The 18932-nt window shown below is 36.4% G+C and overlaps 1 protein-coding gene across 2 annotated transcripts; it reads left to right on the plus strand.

Annotated features, from left to right (window-relative positions):
* The first annotated feature begins 544 nt into the window (after positions 1-544).
* On the plus strand, positions 545-17980 carry LOC144969558 (sulfotransferase 1C2-like). Of its 2 annotated transcripts, none has more exons than XM_078908699.1 (6): positions 545-1210; positions 9295-9486; positions 11384-11713; positions 13655-13758; positions 15983-16139; positions 17292-17980. In XM_078908699.1, exons 2-6 carry the CDS (start codon positions 9327-9329, stop codon positions 17441-17443), a joined length of 903 nt encoding a protein of 300 aa, XP_078764825.1. In that variant the 5' UTR covers positions 545-1210; positions 9295-9326; the 3' UTR covers positions 17444-17980. The 2 variants fall into 2 exon arrangements, with proteins under 2 accessions (XP_078764825.1, XP_078764826.1); XM_078908700.1 differs by lacking the exon at positions 545-1210 and adding an exon at positions 5501-5888.
* The last annotated feature ends 952 nt before the right edge of the window (positions 17981-18932 follow it).

Consider the following 18932-nt stretch of genomic DNA (forward strand, 5'->3'; position numbering starts at 1 on the left):
TTTATAGTATAATCTCTTCTAGGAATATTTCTGGTTTTGACATGTCTTCAAGGATAATCCTAATACAAATTGATCTAGAGTCTGGAGCTGGGACAGGAATGGAGAAAGAGGGAAAAGAGGCAGAGAAAGGGAGTGAGTTTGTGTGTGTGTGTGTGTGTGTGTGTGTGTGTGTGTGAGAGAGAGAGAGAGAGAAAGAGAGAGAGAGAGAGAGACAGACAGACAGACAGACAGACACACACACAGAGAGAGAGAGAGAGAGAGAGAGAGAGAGAGAGAGAGAGAGAGAGAGAGAGGGTAGAGATGGATGAATCTGAGAGGAACAGTCTTCATAATACACTTGTCATTCCCGTTGTCATCATCATCGTCAGCAGTGACTTTGAATGCATCGTCGTCATCGTCGTCTTCACCACAACCACCACCACCATCATCATCATCATCATCACCCCCCCCCCCCCCACCACCACCACCACCACCACCACCACCACCACCACCACCACAAATACCACCACTAAAAAAAAAAGAAAAGAAAAAGAAAACGGTTTACGATCACTAAAAGAAAGTGAGCCCGTGTATCAATAATATTACAAATATAAGCAAATAACTGAGTTTAAATTTTAATATACCATAGATCATAATAACGATAAGAATGAAAGGGCATATCATAATGCACCTAATAGGGATTCACCTTTTTCTTTGTTGGTTGGTTATACATTTTTGTTTGTTTTTGTTCTATTTTGTTTTTTGATTTTTTTTTTTGTTTTTGTTTTGTTTTGTTTTTGTTGGGGGTTTTGTAGATTCTTTTTGGTTTGTAATGGTTTTATTTGTTTTTTTGTTTTTTTTTTTTTTTGTTTGTTTGTTCTGTTGTTGTATTTTGTTTGTGTTTTTTTTTTTTGGGGGGGGGGAGGTTGGGGGGCTTGTTTGTTTTTGTTGTTGTTGTCTTGTTTGTTTTTATTTTGGTTAGTGTGAGGCATGACTTTTTGTGATGCTCAACAGCTTACTATCCAACCGTTTACTCTCCCATCCGCACGACCAGTCCGTGAATCGACACGGGGCGGGTTGTGATAATATTATGCCCTTTCTTTCTTATCCGTATTATAAGCTATGGGTATATAAGCTCACTTGTTTGCTTGCATATGAAACATTGCTATACAGGCAGCCGCACGCAACACATAAGTTGATGGACACTAGTTGCTGGATTGTGAAATTAGTAGTAAGTAAATTATTCGGAGTTGAACGAGTTGTGTATTTATAATGAGAACGATCAATAATGTGTGACCCATCGTCTCAAAGCGGTATTACGTTGGGTGGTGAGAACTGATTTTTTTTTAAACAAAAAAAAAACAACTTGAGCTTTCATATAGCGCTATATTCACTAAACGTGCTAAAAGTGATTTACAAGCGGTCCCTGACCAACAGCAAACACGTAACATGTAGAACTAGACTTGACGCCTGTTAAATGATATTACAAATTTTTTTTCCCGACAGAGACAACGCTGTTAACTGCCAGGTACTCAGTTTAAACCTGAGTCCGGTGAGAGAATGTGAGTGAAGAAGCTTTTCCAATGACTCAACTATGCGCCGAGCGAGGCTCGAGCCCAGGACCTTCCGATCCGAAAGCGAGTGTCATACCATTAGACCACATAGCCGCACTTACAGTCACAAATATTACACTCAGGGTAATTTGCTATTTGTCACGGTAGAGAATAAATTATGTAATTTCTTACTTTGTTAAAACTCGTTTGCAAATTAAAAAGATATTTCTCATCATTTTAAGTCTGAATTCCCTTTTTTGTTAGGCCCAATTCATTCCGACATAATACGATGTTGAGACAGTGGGTCATATACGGTGTTATTTTGGGATGAATCAAGACCCGAAAAGAGAATGTACAATTGAAATAAAAAGAAATACCAACTTTCATGGCTTGGTTTTGTTTTTGTTTTGTTTTGTTTTGTTTTTGTTTTTTTGTTTTTTTTTTTGTTGTTGTTGTTGTTGTTTTTGTTTTTTTTTGTTTTTTTTTTTTTTTTTTTTTTTTTTTTTTTTTTGCAAATTAATAAATTATATTTATTCTCCATCATAACGACAAGAAAAAAAATCCGAAGTTTCATATTATCTGCCTCTGTTCTTTCAATGCGAGTGATCTATATTCAGGTTTTCGTCCAACAAGTCATCAATCACATGATAAGTTGGTGTCCAAGGATTGAATATTTCTTAATTAATGTAAACACGCTACTTTGTTTATGGAAGTTGTAAACATACACAGGTCTCAATTGGGAAATTGGGATGATCTATATTACTTTCAATGTGCTCTTGGTCATTGGTCACATCGCAAATTGGGTTCAAAGTGACCGACATTGTGAAAAGAGTTCACAGTTTTTGAAATATCTAAAATCACAACTGGTCATTTTGTTCAGCTTGACACATGAATATGTATACACCTTTCATAAACAAAGCAGCGAGTTTAAACTTGTTAAGAAATCTCCAACCGTTGGACAGCAACAAAACACGTGATTGATGACTTGGTTGGACGAGAATCTAAATATATATTACTCCCATTGCCGGTCAAAGCAAAGACACTGGTATCGGTCCGTAGCCACTGTTAACTGACACTAGAACCCTCCAGGACTTACTGTTTGACATCATTTTTAGGTTTGTGGATCGCCTAGTGAGTTGTCGTTAGTAGAGCTCAAGGAAACAAGTGATTCCATTGGTTGAACTATTGAATACAACGTACGATTTGTTTTCTTTTGCGGCCAAAGACTTGTCTTTTGACGTCATTTATTGGTCAGTGTCAGGCAAAAAGTTAACGACGGCTACGATCAGTCCCTGATGAAGTCGAGATTTTTTGTTTGTCCGAAATCAGTCTTATTCTATTATCCGTTTATATTTATAGAGCGCTACTTCGGAGACCAATCAATTAAATCCATCCAGCAGAATTAGCTATCTATAATTTTTTATGAAATCGTCCATACAATATGTTTTTACCAACTCATAAGCCCATTCATAATATGGACGATATGATGTCAAAGTAAAATTTAGACTACTTAATAATTAAAGTCATATAATTAATAATTAGAGACGTATATTATAATTAAAATCTGTCAAATCACCCAAACCGTAGCCATCGTTAACTTATAGCCTGGCACAAGAACCCTCTACGACTTATAGTTTGACGTCATTTTTAGGTTCGTGCAGCGTCTGGTGAGTTGTCGTAAGTACAGCTCAAGGAAACAAATGATTCCATTGGTTGAACTATTGAATACAACTCACGATTTGTTTCTTTTGTAGCCAAAGACTTATCTTTTGGCGTAAATCTTTCGTCAGTGTCAGGCTATAAGTTAACTATGGCGATGGTCTGAGTGGGTTTTAGTAAAAGGCTATAAATTAACGATGGCTACACTCAAACCTATTAAATACCGTTAATGAGGGGAGTGCTCCATATGTGAACTGTGAAGGCAGTTAGAAGCAAAAAGATTAAGTGTTGAGTGATCAACCCTTAACTGAATCTACCTAACCTTAAAATTCAGTCAATGCAATACGTGTTTCTCCCGAAATTGAAAAGAATATGTCTTTGAGATGTTTTATGTGTTGAAGAATGGCGTATCATCTGATCATTACAATAGTCCAATACATGGTTAAGATACCGTTATGTCATGGTATATGTGATCTTATGACACGACTTTTTAAGCAACCCCCATCCATCTCATCTATGTTTGCGGGAAATAAAGGCTGTTACGAACAATCGCTCGACTATTTTAATAGTTATACTACTGTATTGTGGAAATTAACACAAGTGGAGATGAATCTTTTGAGCCATCAACGATCTGTTAATGTGCACAAATTAATCTGGCATTCGTGCGGCCAGATGGCGATTACCAACATTAAATGACCGATCATTATGCCCTAGCAGATTTTCTAGATAATCAAAATCATGTGAGTGAACGGTTGATAGAATAGCCTTTAATGAAAAATATGTTTACAAGATACTCGAATATCACTCTGTTTAAAATAGTTTTATAGTTTTTAGATTTGCCAGTAATTCTGTGCTCGTTGACAAAAATTTAACACGGGCTGTACGGTGCAAACTTGCCCCATGCTATAAGTGAAAAATATCGATTTGGCATTTTACCGGTCAACGTCAACCACCAACAACTGAGTTGACACGCAATTGGATTCAATAGTCTGATGCCACGTCCGCCCAGCAACGAACAGCTTGGTTCTAAACAAAGAAAATTGGTACTATTTATTCTTCATGCTGGCTAGAACTTTTTCACATGTCATGTGATTAAAATGTATAAAAGTCAAAACATGATCAGATTTATAATGTGTTTCTCCTCCGGATACACTTTTATGCTCGTCGGAGAAATATTTTTAAGGGCGTCCACTATTGTCCCGATGGTTTAGAACCAATTACTAAGTTACTATGCGTCATTACGAGGGAAGTGACGTCGCGACTGTTGAAGCCTATTACTCCCTGTCGAAGGATGCAAATTCCACACCAATATGAGATATAACCCTAATCTACCTTCGTCTCTCACACTTAGTCCATACTGGACAACGTAAAATTAAATGTGAAGATCTGGAAGACACGCCCCCACCACCCTATCTTCAAAACAAAGACCCATATGGGAATGAACAGGAGGCGCGAGCGCCATAAAAACATGCGCCTTACAACGATACACGCTCTTCTACAGAATGATCTTACAAGTACAGACGTGATTTTATCCTGTTCAGTGGTGTGGTATTCATTAATAAGAGATTTCAATCCATTCCTAGTATGGACATAGGAAGAGCAGTCCAACCTCCTACCTTTACATCAAACGGCACCCCTACAACCAAGACCTCAGCTGCCACCAAGCTAAGAGTTACAACAATAAGAAAATATTGTGGGGTTTTATTTTTTGCTAGTGCCCAATGATGAAAAATAAACATAAAATAACAAACATGTAAATACGTACCATACTATTTAAAACAGAATAAATCTGACTTAATTTTATGGTCAATTATAAGTGGGACTGGAACTTGTTTTATTCATTACTAATTGTATTGTGAAGGTTATATCCTTAGACAGCTATACGAGTTATTAATCATTGCTGTTTAATATTTTCATGTTATGTGTAACGGAGAAATCATAAGATTTGCAGACCTCTATTAATTCAATTTTAATTAATAGGGCGATTCTGTGAGTGCAGAAGCTGACAACCTATGTACAACTCTCGCATGGTTTGGAGAATTATTACATAAAATTTTCTTAAATAAAAAATTTACCTCCACATTAAAAACTACATCACATCCCCCAACCCTATTTTTTGTATATATAATTATGTCGGGCTGTTTTGTGTATCATCTTATGCAACACACTGACCGAGTTGTAAAATTCAATACTATGTTACCATCATGCCATCTGTTACGATGTATATTTATTCAATAAATAGTTTTAAAACATAGGTTGACCATAGATATAAACTCACTTTGGTCTGATACGCGTAGCGATCACACGGATTTTCAGATCTGCGTTGATTTTCAATTGTTTGTTTTAACCTCGTATATTCTTTTGTTGTTTGTTGTATAATGATGTGATCGAAATTACGTTCTTGTTGAAGGGAAATTTATGATCACATAATTTTATAATTTAGATTTGTATAGATACTAGTTTTACGCTGTAAAAATGGATATTTTGATATTTTGATTATTTTTAGCGCCATATCGATAAAATGAATTTGACGTCACCTAGCTTTTTGTTATTGTTTTTATACTGCCAGTGGGTGATGAGTTCTCACTAAAATATCTCAACAACATTATCAGAGTTTCATGTTAAACTGTTTAAGGTTACATAATATTATACATATTACAATTCTGTGTTACTACTTTGATCTGGCTGACAGAATTGGTGAGTATTTTTATTATACGCATTGCGTCAATACCTAGTTACACAAATTAGCATTATGGGATTGATTTAACATTATTGGATAGTGGATAATATTTGACATTAGTATGATAGTATTTTCATTACAACAAATGATTCCATAACAATTTGGCTTATCAGACCTGCAAATAATTACATGTCGGTCAATACCCATGCGACAACTACATATTATACACACTCGTATCCATACACACACACACACACAAACGTGCACACGCGCGAACATACAAACAATTCATTTCAAGTTCAAAGTTGATTTACACACACGCAACACTACTGTATTTTTGATAAAAAACTTTTTTCATGATGGCCTAAAGAAAAATGGCGTCAATATCGATTAATAAAAAAATTACAATCAATATTTCAAACCTCAAACTTTAAAAAAATAAAAATTCATCTCTAAAACTTTATTTCTAGAACTAAACGTGAACATTTCTGGCATAAAAAGCGTGTCGTCAGATTTCAACACATAACATCGGACACACTATCTAGCTATTAAACTGACGATTAGTTAAGCGGATAACATTATTTATCACTGCGTGATTATAAAGCTTATAAAATCCATTATTTCCGTATATTGGGGATATATACGAAATCGCATATAACGCGCTTGTGGCAATAGTGGTTGTAATAGGTAGTAGTTGTAATAGTAAGAGAAAGAACAAACAAAAAGACACGAGCATTTACATAGCGCTATATCCACAAAATGCGCTTAAAGCGCTTTACAAGGGCTCCCTAGCAAACGTCAACACTAAACGTGTTTTCTGAGACGTGAAGCCTGTTAGGCGAAATTACATGTTGAGAGAAAAGGTTTTTCCAAGGACTAAACTAGGACTCGAACCCAGGACCTTCTGATCCGAAGGCGAGTGTCATACCTCAATACCACATAGCCACACATAGTAGTAGTAGTAGTAGTAGTAGTAGTAGTAGTAGTAGTAGTAGTAGTAGTAGTAGTAGTAGTAGTAGTAGTAGTAGTAGTAGTAGTAGTAGTAGTAGTAGTAGTAGTAGTAGTAGTAGTAGTAGTAGTAGTAGTGGTAGTAGTAGTAGTAGTAGTAGTAGTAGTAGTAGTAGTAGTAGTAGTGTAGTAGTAGTGGTAGTAGTAGTGTAGTAGTAGTAGTAGTAGTAGTAGTAGTAGTAGTAGTAGTAGTAGTAGTGTGGGTGGTGGTAGTAGTAGTAGTAGTAGTAGTAGTAGTAGTAGTAGTAGTAGTAGTAGTAGTAGTAGTAGTAGTAGTAGTAGTAGTAGTGTAGTAGTAGTAGTAGTAGTAGTAGTAGTAGTAGTAGTAGTGTAGTAGTAGTAGTAGTAGTAGTAGTAGTAGTAGTAGTAGTAGTAGTAGTAGTAGTAGTAGTAGTGTAGTAGTGTAGTGTAGTAGTAGTAGTAGTAGTAGTAGTAGTAGTAGTGTAGTAGTAGTAGTAGTAGTAGTAGTAGTAGTAGTAGTAGTGGTAGTAGTAGTAGTAGTAATAGTAGTAGTAGTAGTAGTAGTAGTGGTAGTAGTAGTAGTAGTAGTTGTTGTTGTTGTTGTTGTTGTTGTTGCTGTTGTTGTTGTTGTTGTGTTGTTGTTGTAATATTAGTCCTAATAGTACATTTCAAGCTATCACAGTCTCAAGATAATCATTTGTCTTGAATCAGTTGGCCTGAAGAAGGTTGATGAAAATTCGTTTTATCTGCAGGTTGAAAGTATCTCTCTAATATTTATAGTATGTTTGGGCGACATGTGGATATAATTGTTTCAATTACTTTCATGACTTTGTAGACTGGTTTGTAAATGTTGACAATTAAAATGCATGGCATATGACAAAATGTTAAATCATGATAATTTATCAGAGACGTATGTATGATTATTATCGTTGTTGCTTTCATTATTATTTTTGTCATTAATACTTCATTGTACTATGAACTTTGTATATTTATGATTCATCCGATCATGATCAATTATCAATAACCAGTATTCTATTATAGTATTTTTCGATTTTACATTGCCGTATCGATATAATTTCCTTACATTCAAAGTTGTGTAAAACTGTCTGTGAATGACACAATGCAATTTATATGAGATTCCGAAATGATAAACTATTGTATAAGGCATTTAAAAGATAATTCCTGAATTAAGCCTTTAGTAAGATAAGATAAGATCTAGTTTGCAAAATACTTGCAACGAATTTGTAAAGTTGAACAATAATACTCTTTTATATAAAACATCAAAGAACTATACTGAATGTCAAAAAAAATAGATATTATTTTAAATTAAATTGAGCTTTTTTATATAGCGCAATATCCACTAAATGTGCTCAAAGCGCTTTACAAGGGGACCCTGGCCAACAGCAACATTTAACATTTATGACCGCACATGACGCCTGTTAGGCGCCTGATACAATTTTTTTTCGGACAGAGACAACGCTGTTAAAGGTCAGGTACTCATTGTACACCTGAGTACGGTGAGATAATGTGAGTAAAGAGCCTTCTCCAAGGACTCAACTATGCGCCGAGCGAGGCTCGAACCCAGGACCTTCCGATCCGAAAGCGAGTGTCATACCACTAGACCACATAGCCGCACACAAGTCTTGAAACTGCTACAAGACATAACGTCGTTCTTCTCGGCTACCTAGGTCACGAGACTGAAGTATGACATTGTCGACAATCATCCCGGAGCAACACCGGGACCGCTGATCGTAAATAGATAAAGTAATAGATTATTTTTTTCAAAAGAAAACAAGGTCCAGTCACAGAAAGATGCATCCATCGCGTAATAGGATTCAAAAGTATGATGTCACATCCACCCGGTAACGAGCAGCTTGGTTCTAAACACAGAAAATCGGTAGTTTTTATTCTTCATGCTAGAATTTTTTCACATGTCATGTGATCAGAATGTAGAAAAGTCAAAACATGATCAGATTTATAATGTTCTTCTCCTCTGGATGTACTTTTATGCTCGTCGGAGAAATATTTCCTAAGGGCGTCCGTCATTGTTCCGATAGTTTAGAACCAGTTACTAACTTACTATGCATCATTACGAGGGAAGTGACGTCACGACCATTGAACCCTATTGTAAAATCAATTTAACTTTCTCCAAAAGCAGTTGAAAGTGAGAGCAGCAGAGATCAATTATTGAAGTAAACGAAACAACATTAATTATTTAAACTGGTAAGTGGAAGTGGTGGATGAAGAAAGGGAGAAAGTGTGTGAGGAAGAGGGACACGAATTTGGGATAACACCCTGCCCAAGCATTATATCTATGTGTCCTTCTCTTCCTCTTGATAACAAACATACTATACTAAATGTGCGGATAGCACTTGGGCTAAATGAAGCTACAGCTTACATATTAATAATGGCGACTTCAGTATTAACTTCTATTTTTTTTTTCTTGCTTTTCAGAAATATCTTCTTTATAACATCCACCATACAAGATGTCTATCGTGTATCAGAAAGACAAAGGCGGCAATACCATCCGATTCTGTGAAATGAACGGACGTTTATATCCCTCCTTTCCTCTAGACTCCCTAAAACACGTCACGGAAATGGACGCCAGGCCTAATGATATCTTACTTGTGACTTATCCCAAAGCAGGCAAGTCACATGACCTAGGTAGCCGAGAAGAACGACGTTTGGCCTTGAAGCAGTTTCAAGACTAGTCGGTTATTAGATAGGGTGGCCACGATCGCAAAAATCTGGCCCTGGTGTTGTGTTAATGAATTTTGAAAGCATTACCTCTCTGGATCCAGGCTTTGAAGAGTATTCGGCTACAGGCGAGGACGAATGTTTTATGTTGAGAAAGTAAATGAAACATTGAGAAGAACATTTTTAGAATTTGGCCAGAAAAGTTGACCTTCAAATATTGATCGATTAAACAAGTTTAGTAAAAAAAAAAAATAGAAGAAAAGTGAAATTGATTATAGTAGTAGTAGTAGTAGTAGTAGTAGTAGTAGTAGTAGTAGTAGTAGTAGTAGTAGTAGTAGTAGTGTAGTAGTAGTGAGTAGTATAGTAGTAGTAGTAAGTAGTAGTAGTAGTAGTAGTAGTAGTAGTTAGTAGTAGTAGTAGTGTTAGTAGTAGTAGTAGTAGTAGTAGTAGTAGTAGTAGTAGTAGTAGTAGTAGTAGTAGTAGTAGTAGTAGTAGTAGTAGTAGTAGTAGTATAGTTAGTAGTAGTAGTAGTAGTTAGTAGTAGTAGTAGTAGTAGTAGTAGTAGTAGTAGTAGTAGTAGTAGTAACAGTAGTAGAAATCTTGGTTTTTAGTGATCTAAATATTGTATTCATTCCTCACATAAGCCCAACACAACTATGCCTCTTCTTTTTTTTCTAAATTTTCAAATTTTCTTGACTTAATCAGCCTGACTTAGTACAGTATTGAGGGGTTGGGGCACCTATAATTGTCTACAGGCGTCATATTGTTTTGTCATACAGGCGAAGTGTTGTTGGCTTGGGATCTCTTGCAAAGTGCATTGAGAGCAAATATTAGTAACTCTCTCCTTACCAGCCATTTTCGTAATATTCCCCGACACTTCAGACCCACCCAACACAGAATAATTGTTTTCTTACTCAAACAGAAAAACAAGAAGTACGTTGGCGGCTATGTGGTCTTGTGCTATGACACTCGCTTTCTGATTGGAAGGTCCTGAGTTCGCTTCTCGCTCGGTGCATAGCTGGGTCCTTGGAAAAGGCTCTTTACTCACATTCTCTCACCGTACTCAGGTGTAAAATGAGTGTCTGGCCGCTAATATCGTTGTCTTTCTAGGAAAAAATTGTAATATCGCCTAATTGGCGTCATGTCTCGTTCTACATGTTACATGTTGCTGCTGGTCAGGGAACCCTTGTAATGCGCTCTGAGCACTGCGCTATATAAAAGCTCAAATTTTTAAAGAAAGTCTACACATAATATCGTTCATCAAAATTAACTCTACAAGTCAGTGGCCAGTTTTTAAACATATAACAATAATATTTGTTTTTTTGTTTTTGTTTCTTTTTGTTTGTTTGTTTTTTTTTTGTTGTTGTTTTTTTTTTTTTTTTTTTTTTTTTTTATTTCTTTTTTTTTTTTTAAATGTTGTGATGTACTAAAGAAATCAGAATAAGAAAATTGTTTGTTACATCCGAACGAATGTGACGATTTTCCTATGGTTGGTAAGGAGATAGAGGGTTAAAATGTGCTGGGGTTTTTTTTATATATTGCATTTGGCACTATAAAACTAGTCCCCTCCTTACTCTCCTTAAGTCCTTTCGTAACGGCATCATAAGATCCCGTCGCCTATGCATTCCAAGAAGGAATATAGATAATCCATCAACAGGATGTTTGATGTCGACAGGACTCACCCATGTTGTCCAAGTGAGCAAATTGGGGGTTACTAAGGGAAAAAAACGAATGCGTCTGAAGCGGGGCTCGAACCCGGGACCCTCTGAATCACACTGCAATGCCTTAACCCCCCCCCCCCCCCCCCATCCCCATAATTAGATTCATAAATACATTTTCATTTCAGGAACGCATTGGGTTTTTGAGATAATTCGATTTCTACTCGCTGGTACAACAAACCTCCCAACAGTCGAGAAAGACGCTTACATGTTAGAAGAAGTAGCTCGAGATTTTATAAACGGACTCCCTTCAGGCTCTCCTAGAAACATCAATACACATTACCACGCTGATGCTTTGTCTCCGGATTTTCTACGGAAAAAGGCTAAAATTATCTACGTGACCCGTGACCCTAGAGATATCGTTACCAGCTATTTCAACCATCACAAAAAACTGACGCAATTTTATGACTACGAAGGAGAATGGAACGATTATCTGCCACTATTTCTTGAAGGAAAATGTGAGTAATCAGGATTGCAAGGCTTATTATTTATGAAATAGATGTTGCTTAGATTTTGTTTCTGTATTCATGCTTATTATGTAGTGTCGTGATTTTCAATGTTGTTTTGTTTGTATTTTAGACATAATTATTATGTAAAGCGCCGCAGAGCACGGTTAACGTGGGTGTTTAGGCGCTATATAAATTCATTATTATTATTATTATTATTATTATTATTATATTATTATTATTATTATTATTATTATTATTATTATTATTATTATTATTATTATCATTATTATTATTATTATTAATATTATTATTATCATTATTATTATTTCATGGTCAGAGCATGAGATTTTCATTTAAATTTGTAATATATCTCATTCTTCATAAGGGAGATCATTATTAAAGCAGTATACAATCCATTCAGGAGTCTTATACTTAATTTATGTTTGATTATGTTAATATAAAATCAAGGCTTTTCACTCTTTCGTTAGTATTTTCACGATCACCGGCTTCCGGCACCCCCTTCCGTTTTATGCTTTCTATCTAAAAGGTTGAATTAATTTGCATTTGTATTCGAATATTCAATCCGTTTCAGTCCTTCCTTCTCTGAAAAACAAACACATTTTTTAAAAAATCTTGCCCAGAAAACTCGCCCTTGTGCATATATGTATAATTTAGTCTAGTGGTATGACACTCGCTTTCGGATCGGAAGGTTCTGGGATCGAGCCTCGCTCTGCGAAGGTTGAGTCCTTAGAATAGGCCTTTTACTCACATTCTCTCACCATACTTGAGTGTTAAATGAATACCTTGCCGTTAACAGCGTTGTCTCAGTCCAAAAAAAAGTGTAATATCGTCTAACAAGTGTCATGTCTCGTTCTACATGTTATGTGTTGCCTTTGGCCTGGGACCTCTAGTAAAGCGCTTTGAACACGTTTAGTGGATATTGCTCTATATTAAAGCTCAGGGGTTTTTTTTTTTTTTTTTTTTTTTTTTTTTTTCTTTCAAATATTGATCGATTAAAATGATTCTCATGTAGCCTATGTGGGAAAGAACCCGAAACCGCAGAGCATCTAGTTGAACGGTGTGTTGTGACGAAGCTTCCGGGCGGGCGGGTTTGCGACGGTGCACGAATGAGGCGAAGAATTTGCTGATTGGGTCGATCGTCATAACCTAGTAGTGTGAGCACCATTAGAAGCTCCTGCTAAAACGCGATAGTACAGTTAAAATGATTGGGAATATGAAATTATGGGTTTAAGCACTGAACGAAACTATATTTTTATAATCTGCCATATAATATTAAAAGTACCCCAAAAACAGTTCTTGCTGGATTCTAGCATGCTCTCGTGAGAATCTTAAAAGCCTTCTAGAATCCCAGCGTGCCGAAATCCGATTTTCATGGGAGGTAATGACTTATTATAATATAGATAGTAGTAGCGTATGGCTACACCACCAAATGTATTTCTTCAACCCAGCTTCTAAAGTCTTCCTCCGCCCTAAGGATGGTTTCGTAGCCACCTTCAAGTTTAGTGACTGGACAGTGGAGGACGATGTGATCGCTAGTCTCTGGGGCTGCCTGACATTTCTGGCAGGTATCACTGTTTCCAAGTTTCCATCTGCACATATTTGATGCAGTTCTGCCATGTCCAGTTAAGAGGCGGTTTGAGGAAATCCAGTATTTCCTGGCGTTATTGAATATAGATAAAATCCAGTCACCCACCTTCAGAGTACCGCATTGCATAGCGTGCTGGAATTCAGCGTGCTATAATCCAACGAGTACTGTACTATATTTTTGACTATAACATTTATCCCGAGCATCAAAACCATTAAGAGACAATACTGTTTTCAGACTGGGGGTCACATATTTAGGCTGCTTACCCATCATAATGTGTGTTTTACCCCCTCCCTACTTTCCGCCCCCCCCCCCCTTCCCTTACCTTCCCCACTCCCTTTCAGTGGACTACGGCTCGTGGTTTGACCATTCCAAAGGATGGGAGAAATACATCCAAGAACACCCTAACCACCCTTTCCTTGTGCTGTCGTACGAAAGCCTGCAAGAGGTGGGTCGCTTAATTATCTATCTATCCATAGATTCAAGGGAGGGGGTAGGGGGAGTGGCCATTGATTTGTAATTTCATTCATTATCTATAATTTTCTTGGAATGGCAACGAGAGACATCTGTTACATTACTGCACGTAAAAACTGACTATAATTCAAACTCGTAAAAATTGTGGAATATTTATATTTAGTGATATTGTCATTTACAGTGATAAAAATTAATTTATTTTTACTGAGTGTCTATTCGTCCTTCAGGTCAAATTCTTAAAAAGTGTCTAGCCGTCCTTCAGTGCTTATGCAAATGAGGTAGGCGTGAAAGAAGCACGCTGAAACTGACACCTTTGTGACCTTTATCTTTATGGAAATGACCAAAAAGAAGGAAAAAAAAAAAAGAAAGTAAAAATTGAAGGTCGATTGCCAACAACGGAATTCAAACGTACAGTGTTATGTGTAAAAACAGCATCTACACTTTGGTCGAAGATTTTAGAGCAAACATTAAATTACACCATAGGATGCGGTATTTTACACCATAAATCTACCTGCTACCTACGTCCTTGAATAAGGAACTTTACACAAAGTTTCCCACTAATCGACTGCTGTAGGCAGATAGTTAGAACAGAAAGAGTGCATTGCAGTGGAAATCCACTGTGGGAATTGGAAATGTTCTGTATATGGCCCAGTTTTTCAAAATTCATTTTACACCATGCAAATTGTAATGTTTGTATATTAAAGCAATTTGTATTTTTATTCAATATTTCATTTTGACATATTTTCGTAACCCAATTCATTATCTGTAAAGCGCTTTGAGATGTTTGGTGTTATTATTATTATTATTATTATTATTATTATTATTATTATTATTATTATTATTATTATTATTATTATTATTTATTATTATTATTATTATTATTATTATTATTATTATTATTATTTTATTATTATTTTTATATTATTATTATTATTATTATTATTATTATTATTATTATTATTATTATTATTATTATTATTATTATTATTATTATTATGCCTGCACTTCCTATCTGAAGTCAATTTCGAATCAAATACAGGACAGGTGTCGCAATTTGTCATATATGTGGTTCCATAAGACCGTATTGGGGAATAAATGAAGCATTGCGCATTTTGAAGCGCATTGTATGTGGTGAATTTGTAAAAATGCGCTATATCGCCTTCTTCTCCTTCGTTCCACGTCTTGTTGTCGCCGTTGTCTCTATCAGCTCTGTCAGGAGCTGCCCATACAGTTTGACCTCTGGGGACTTTCCACTGTCCAACATGTACCTGATGTAGGAACGAACCCGAAACCACAGAGCATCTAGTTGAACGGTGTGTTGTGACGAAGCTTCCGGGCAGGTTTGCGACGGTGCACGAGCGCGGTAAAGAATGTGCGGATTGGGTCGATCGTCATGACACAGTAGTGTGAGCACCATTAGAAGCTGCTGCCTGCAGATGTGTGGTACCAGGCCAAAAATCTTGCTGTCTTGTACTTTGGACAGGTCTGGAGTATACGGATTATATACGCGCTATATAAAGATTCAAATACATTTTGCTGATCTTTACTCACATTCTTGTCCTTAAAAAATACACACAGGCTTGACAAATGATTCGATTGTCTTAAGTGATGGTAAGCTGCTAGAAGCTGTGAACTGTAAATAGCAATTATCAAAAATGAATATTTAACCATAGAGCTGGACTTTGTATTTGTTTCTATAGCGTAAAACTAACAAAAAGACTTCCTTGCCTCCACTTAGATAGGACACTAATCTATCTAACATGCCCAGCTACCTAATCACTGCTGGGTGGACCAGAGGGTCAGACAAAATCTCAACTTTCACGCAGGATCAATCTCGCATGTGAAGGGAGTGCTCTACCAACTGAGCTATCAGGACCTCAAAGTTTTTCCCAATAGATTGAAATATACAATAGCTTTACCTATCTATATATTTTCAGAATACTTTGGGGAAAGGGAAAAAGATTGCAGATTCTATTGGAGCATCCCGTGAGCAAGCATTCTAGTCAATACTACGATTCTCGATTGTCGTGGTGCTTGAGGGGCAGATTGGGGGGAAGGGGGGGGGGGAGCAGATACCAAAGAGATGTTTTGTGTGTGTGTGTGGGAGGGAAGTACGTATTAATATATTTGTTTGCATACTTATAAAGATTCCATTGTTTGTAAAACAATGATACCTTCATTTATCTATTAATTTTCAGGATTCTTTGGGAAATGTGACAAAGATTGCAGATTTCATTGGAGCATCACATGACAAGGAGTTTCTGGAGGAAGTCGTAGAGAAAACTACGTTTGATGTAATGGCCAAAACCAGGAAAACTGAAAGTAACACAGATGACTTAATCATGTACAGAAAAGGTCAGGCTTTTTCTATGTAGTTGTTTATCTCTTACACCAATCCATCCATACATCCTTTTACTTATCTCCCTCTTTCTCCCCCACCCTCACTCTCTCTCTCTCTCTCTCTCTCTCTCTCTCTCTCTCTCTCTCTCTCTCTGTGTGTGTGTGTGTGTAAATGCTTTAAAGAAGGGCTTCAGTGTAACTCACCCTCGTCTATGGTATAATATGCCATCTTTTAGTTATTTTAAATGCTTATATCTAGATCGTCGAGCAGGTGTGTGTGTGTGTGTGTGTGTGCGTGTGTGTGTGTGTGAGAGCGAGAGAGATGATGATGATGATGATGATGATGATGATGATGATGATGAGAGAGAGTGTGTGTGTATCTTTTACCGAACTATTTAAACAATACAATTTTTATACTCTATACATGCCAGTCAATGTTTGCATTGTGTGCAAGTGTGATCAGGATTACACGTAACTACTGAGACCATTTTTTTTTTCAGAGAGTTCACGTAATTCCTGATTATTCCGGTGATAACGTGAAATCTCCGAGTGAAACAGGGATTACGCGTATTCGCTGAAATTGTCAGTGGTTACTCGTATTCCCTAGATACCTTTTCTTACTGTAACATGTGTGTGTGTGTGTGTGTGTGTGTGTGTGTGTGTGTGTGTGTGGAGAACCCGCAATATTTACGAAAAAATAAACGCTATTATAATCAAGCACTCGTCTATTTTAATTGTTATCCTGCTGTATTAAGGATATCAACAAGGATTAAGGATATTGTTCCTTTAAAGAATAGACACAGCGCGTAGGTACTTTCTGGGTAGGAAGCAAAGACCATACCACCACTGTGCTATGTTGCTCTCCTGTGGTTAATATCTGTCGTTTACTTATGGTTCCAACATGCCCATTGTATATATATATATATATAAATACAATATTTTATATATATATATATATATATATATATATATATATATATATATATATATATATATATATATATATATATATATATATATATATATGCGAATTGAGCAGTGCCTGATTATCAACGTTGAGGGCAGATTTCTTCAACCTTTCAATTTCAATCCACTTTCTTACGCTCAACTACTTATTTAATCATAATATTTCACATATTTTGTTTTGGTTTTTTCCCCAATATTCAGGTAAAGTCGGGGACTGGAAAAACCATTTCACCGTTGCTCAATCTGAAATATTTGAAGAACTTTTTGAGAAGGAGATGATGGGGACAAACGCCTACAAACTATACTCTCGTTCCTCAAAGAAACAAGTGGACGATAACAAGAATGATGTGTAAATATTCTGATTATATCGATAGAATGCAGTTGACGTAACCCAATTCCTTGTTTACAGACAGCCAAATGGGTGAAAATATCTCATCAATATTCTCTTTCACATAAGTGATGTAGCTGGTTCTAATTGTTTCTGATTGTTGACAGCATGGAAGAAGGTGTGAGTATTAGGATTCTAACAGTATTCAGGTGTAAAATGAGTACTTGGCCGCTAACAGCGTTGTCTCCGTCGGGAAAATTGCAATATCGCCTAACATGCATCATATCTTGTCCTACATGTTAAGCGTTGCTTATGGTCAGGGAACCCTTATAAAGGACTTTGAGCACGTTTAGTGGATACTGCGTTATACTGCTTACATTTTAAAAAAAGGATTAACGGAAAAAATAGATTCCACGAATACGAACCATGTTCCTTTGTATGACATGTCGATATCTCGCGTTATTCTTTTTTATTTATTTTTTTTTTCCACAGACGCATAATATATTGTTGTGATTTTTAATGTAGACGCCTCGGCTATTCATCTTCTTTTTCTTTATAAAAGAAATTCGCAATGAAATTGTAATTTGTATACGCTTGTTTTTTTTTCTGTTTCTATACAGGTGTAAAACGGTAGTAAATGGCAGATAACAGCATTGTTTCTTTCGAAAACAACCAAAAAAAAAAACGAAAGTGAATTAGCGTCTTTGAGGTGTCCATGACTCCGTCCGCATGTCAAATGTTGCTGTTGGCTTGACACCCCTTGTAAAGTGCTATGAGCACATTTGTGACCCATCGTCTCAAAACAGTATTATGATTGAGCGGTATTGATGCTGGACTTTGAATATATGGCCAAAATAAGAAAATTGGGATAAGTTATTGTTATTGTTTTGATTTTAAGGGTTTTACGGCGCTTGCAACACATTTAGGTCATATCAGCGCCAGTTAAAAAGGAAGAAAATTGGATAGTGAAAAGATTCTAGATGTATAATTAAAAAGACTCGAGGGAAAAGTAAGACAAAGGGGACTCATTTAAATAGGGCACAGATGTAGATTCCAAGAGCACACCATCAATGTACTTTTGTTTGAGTTTGAGATAACCTAAATGTCTCACCCAGACACCAGCACAAGATCCTACGAAGAGGAATACACTCAAATGTTCACATTATACTTTCTAAATAACAAATATAACAATGCATAACAGAGAAATGATTTACAAGGAAAAAAATATAAATCTCCCAACACGCCAACTATGCATTTGACTGTTTCCCTCCCAGCCAAGCACTATGCCAGATCCAGGGCAAAACCAAGTAATCTCATTCCAAGACAAAGACGGAAAGCAATTGGAAAACAGATAAAGGGGGATAGAAGACACAGCAAGTACCTCCCTGCCCACCATGGAAGGTCGGGAACCCCACCCAGAGAGATAAGTTAATTTCTTTAATTGGAGATGTTAGTTTTGTTTGTTTTTAAGGGTTTGACGGCGCTTGCAACACATTAAGATCATATCAGCGCCA

Source organism: Berghia stephanieae, chromosome 3 (genome assembly GCF_034508935.2).
Source record: "Berghia stephanieae isolate SIO BIC M18660-M18661 chromosome 3, UCSD_Bste_1.3, whole genome shotgun sequence".
Classification (NCBI taxonomy): Eukaryota; Metazoa; Mollusca; class Gastropoda; order Nudibranchia; family Aeolidiidae; genus Berghia; species Berghia stephanieae.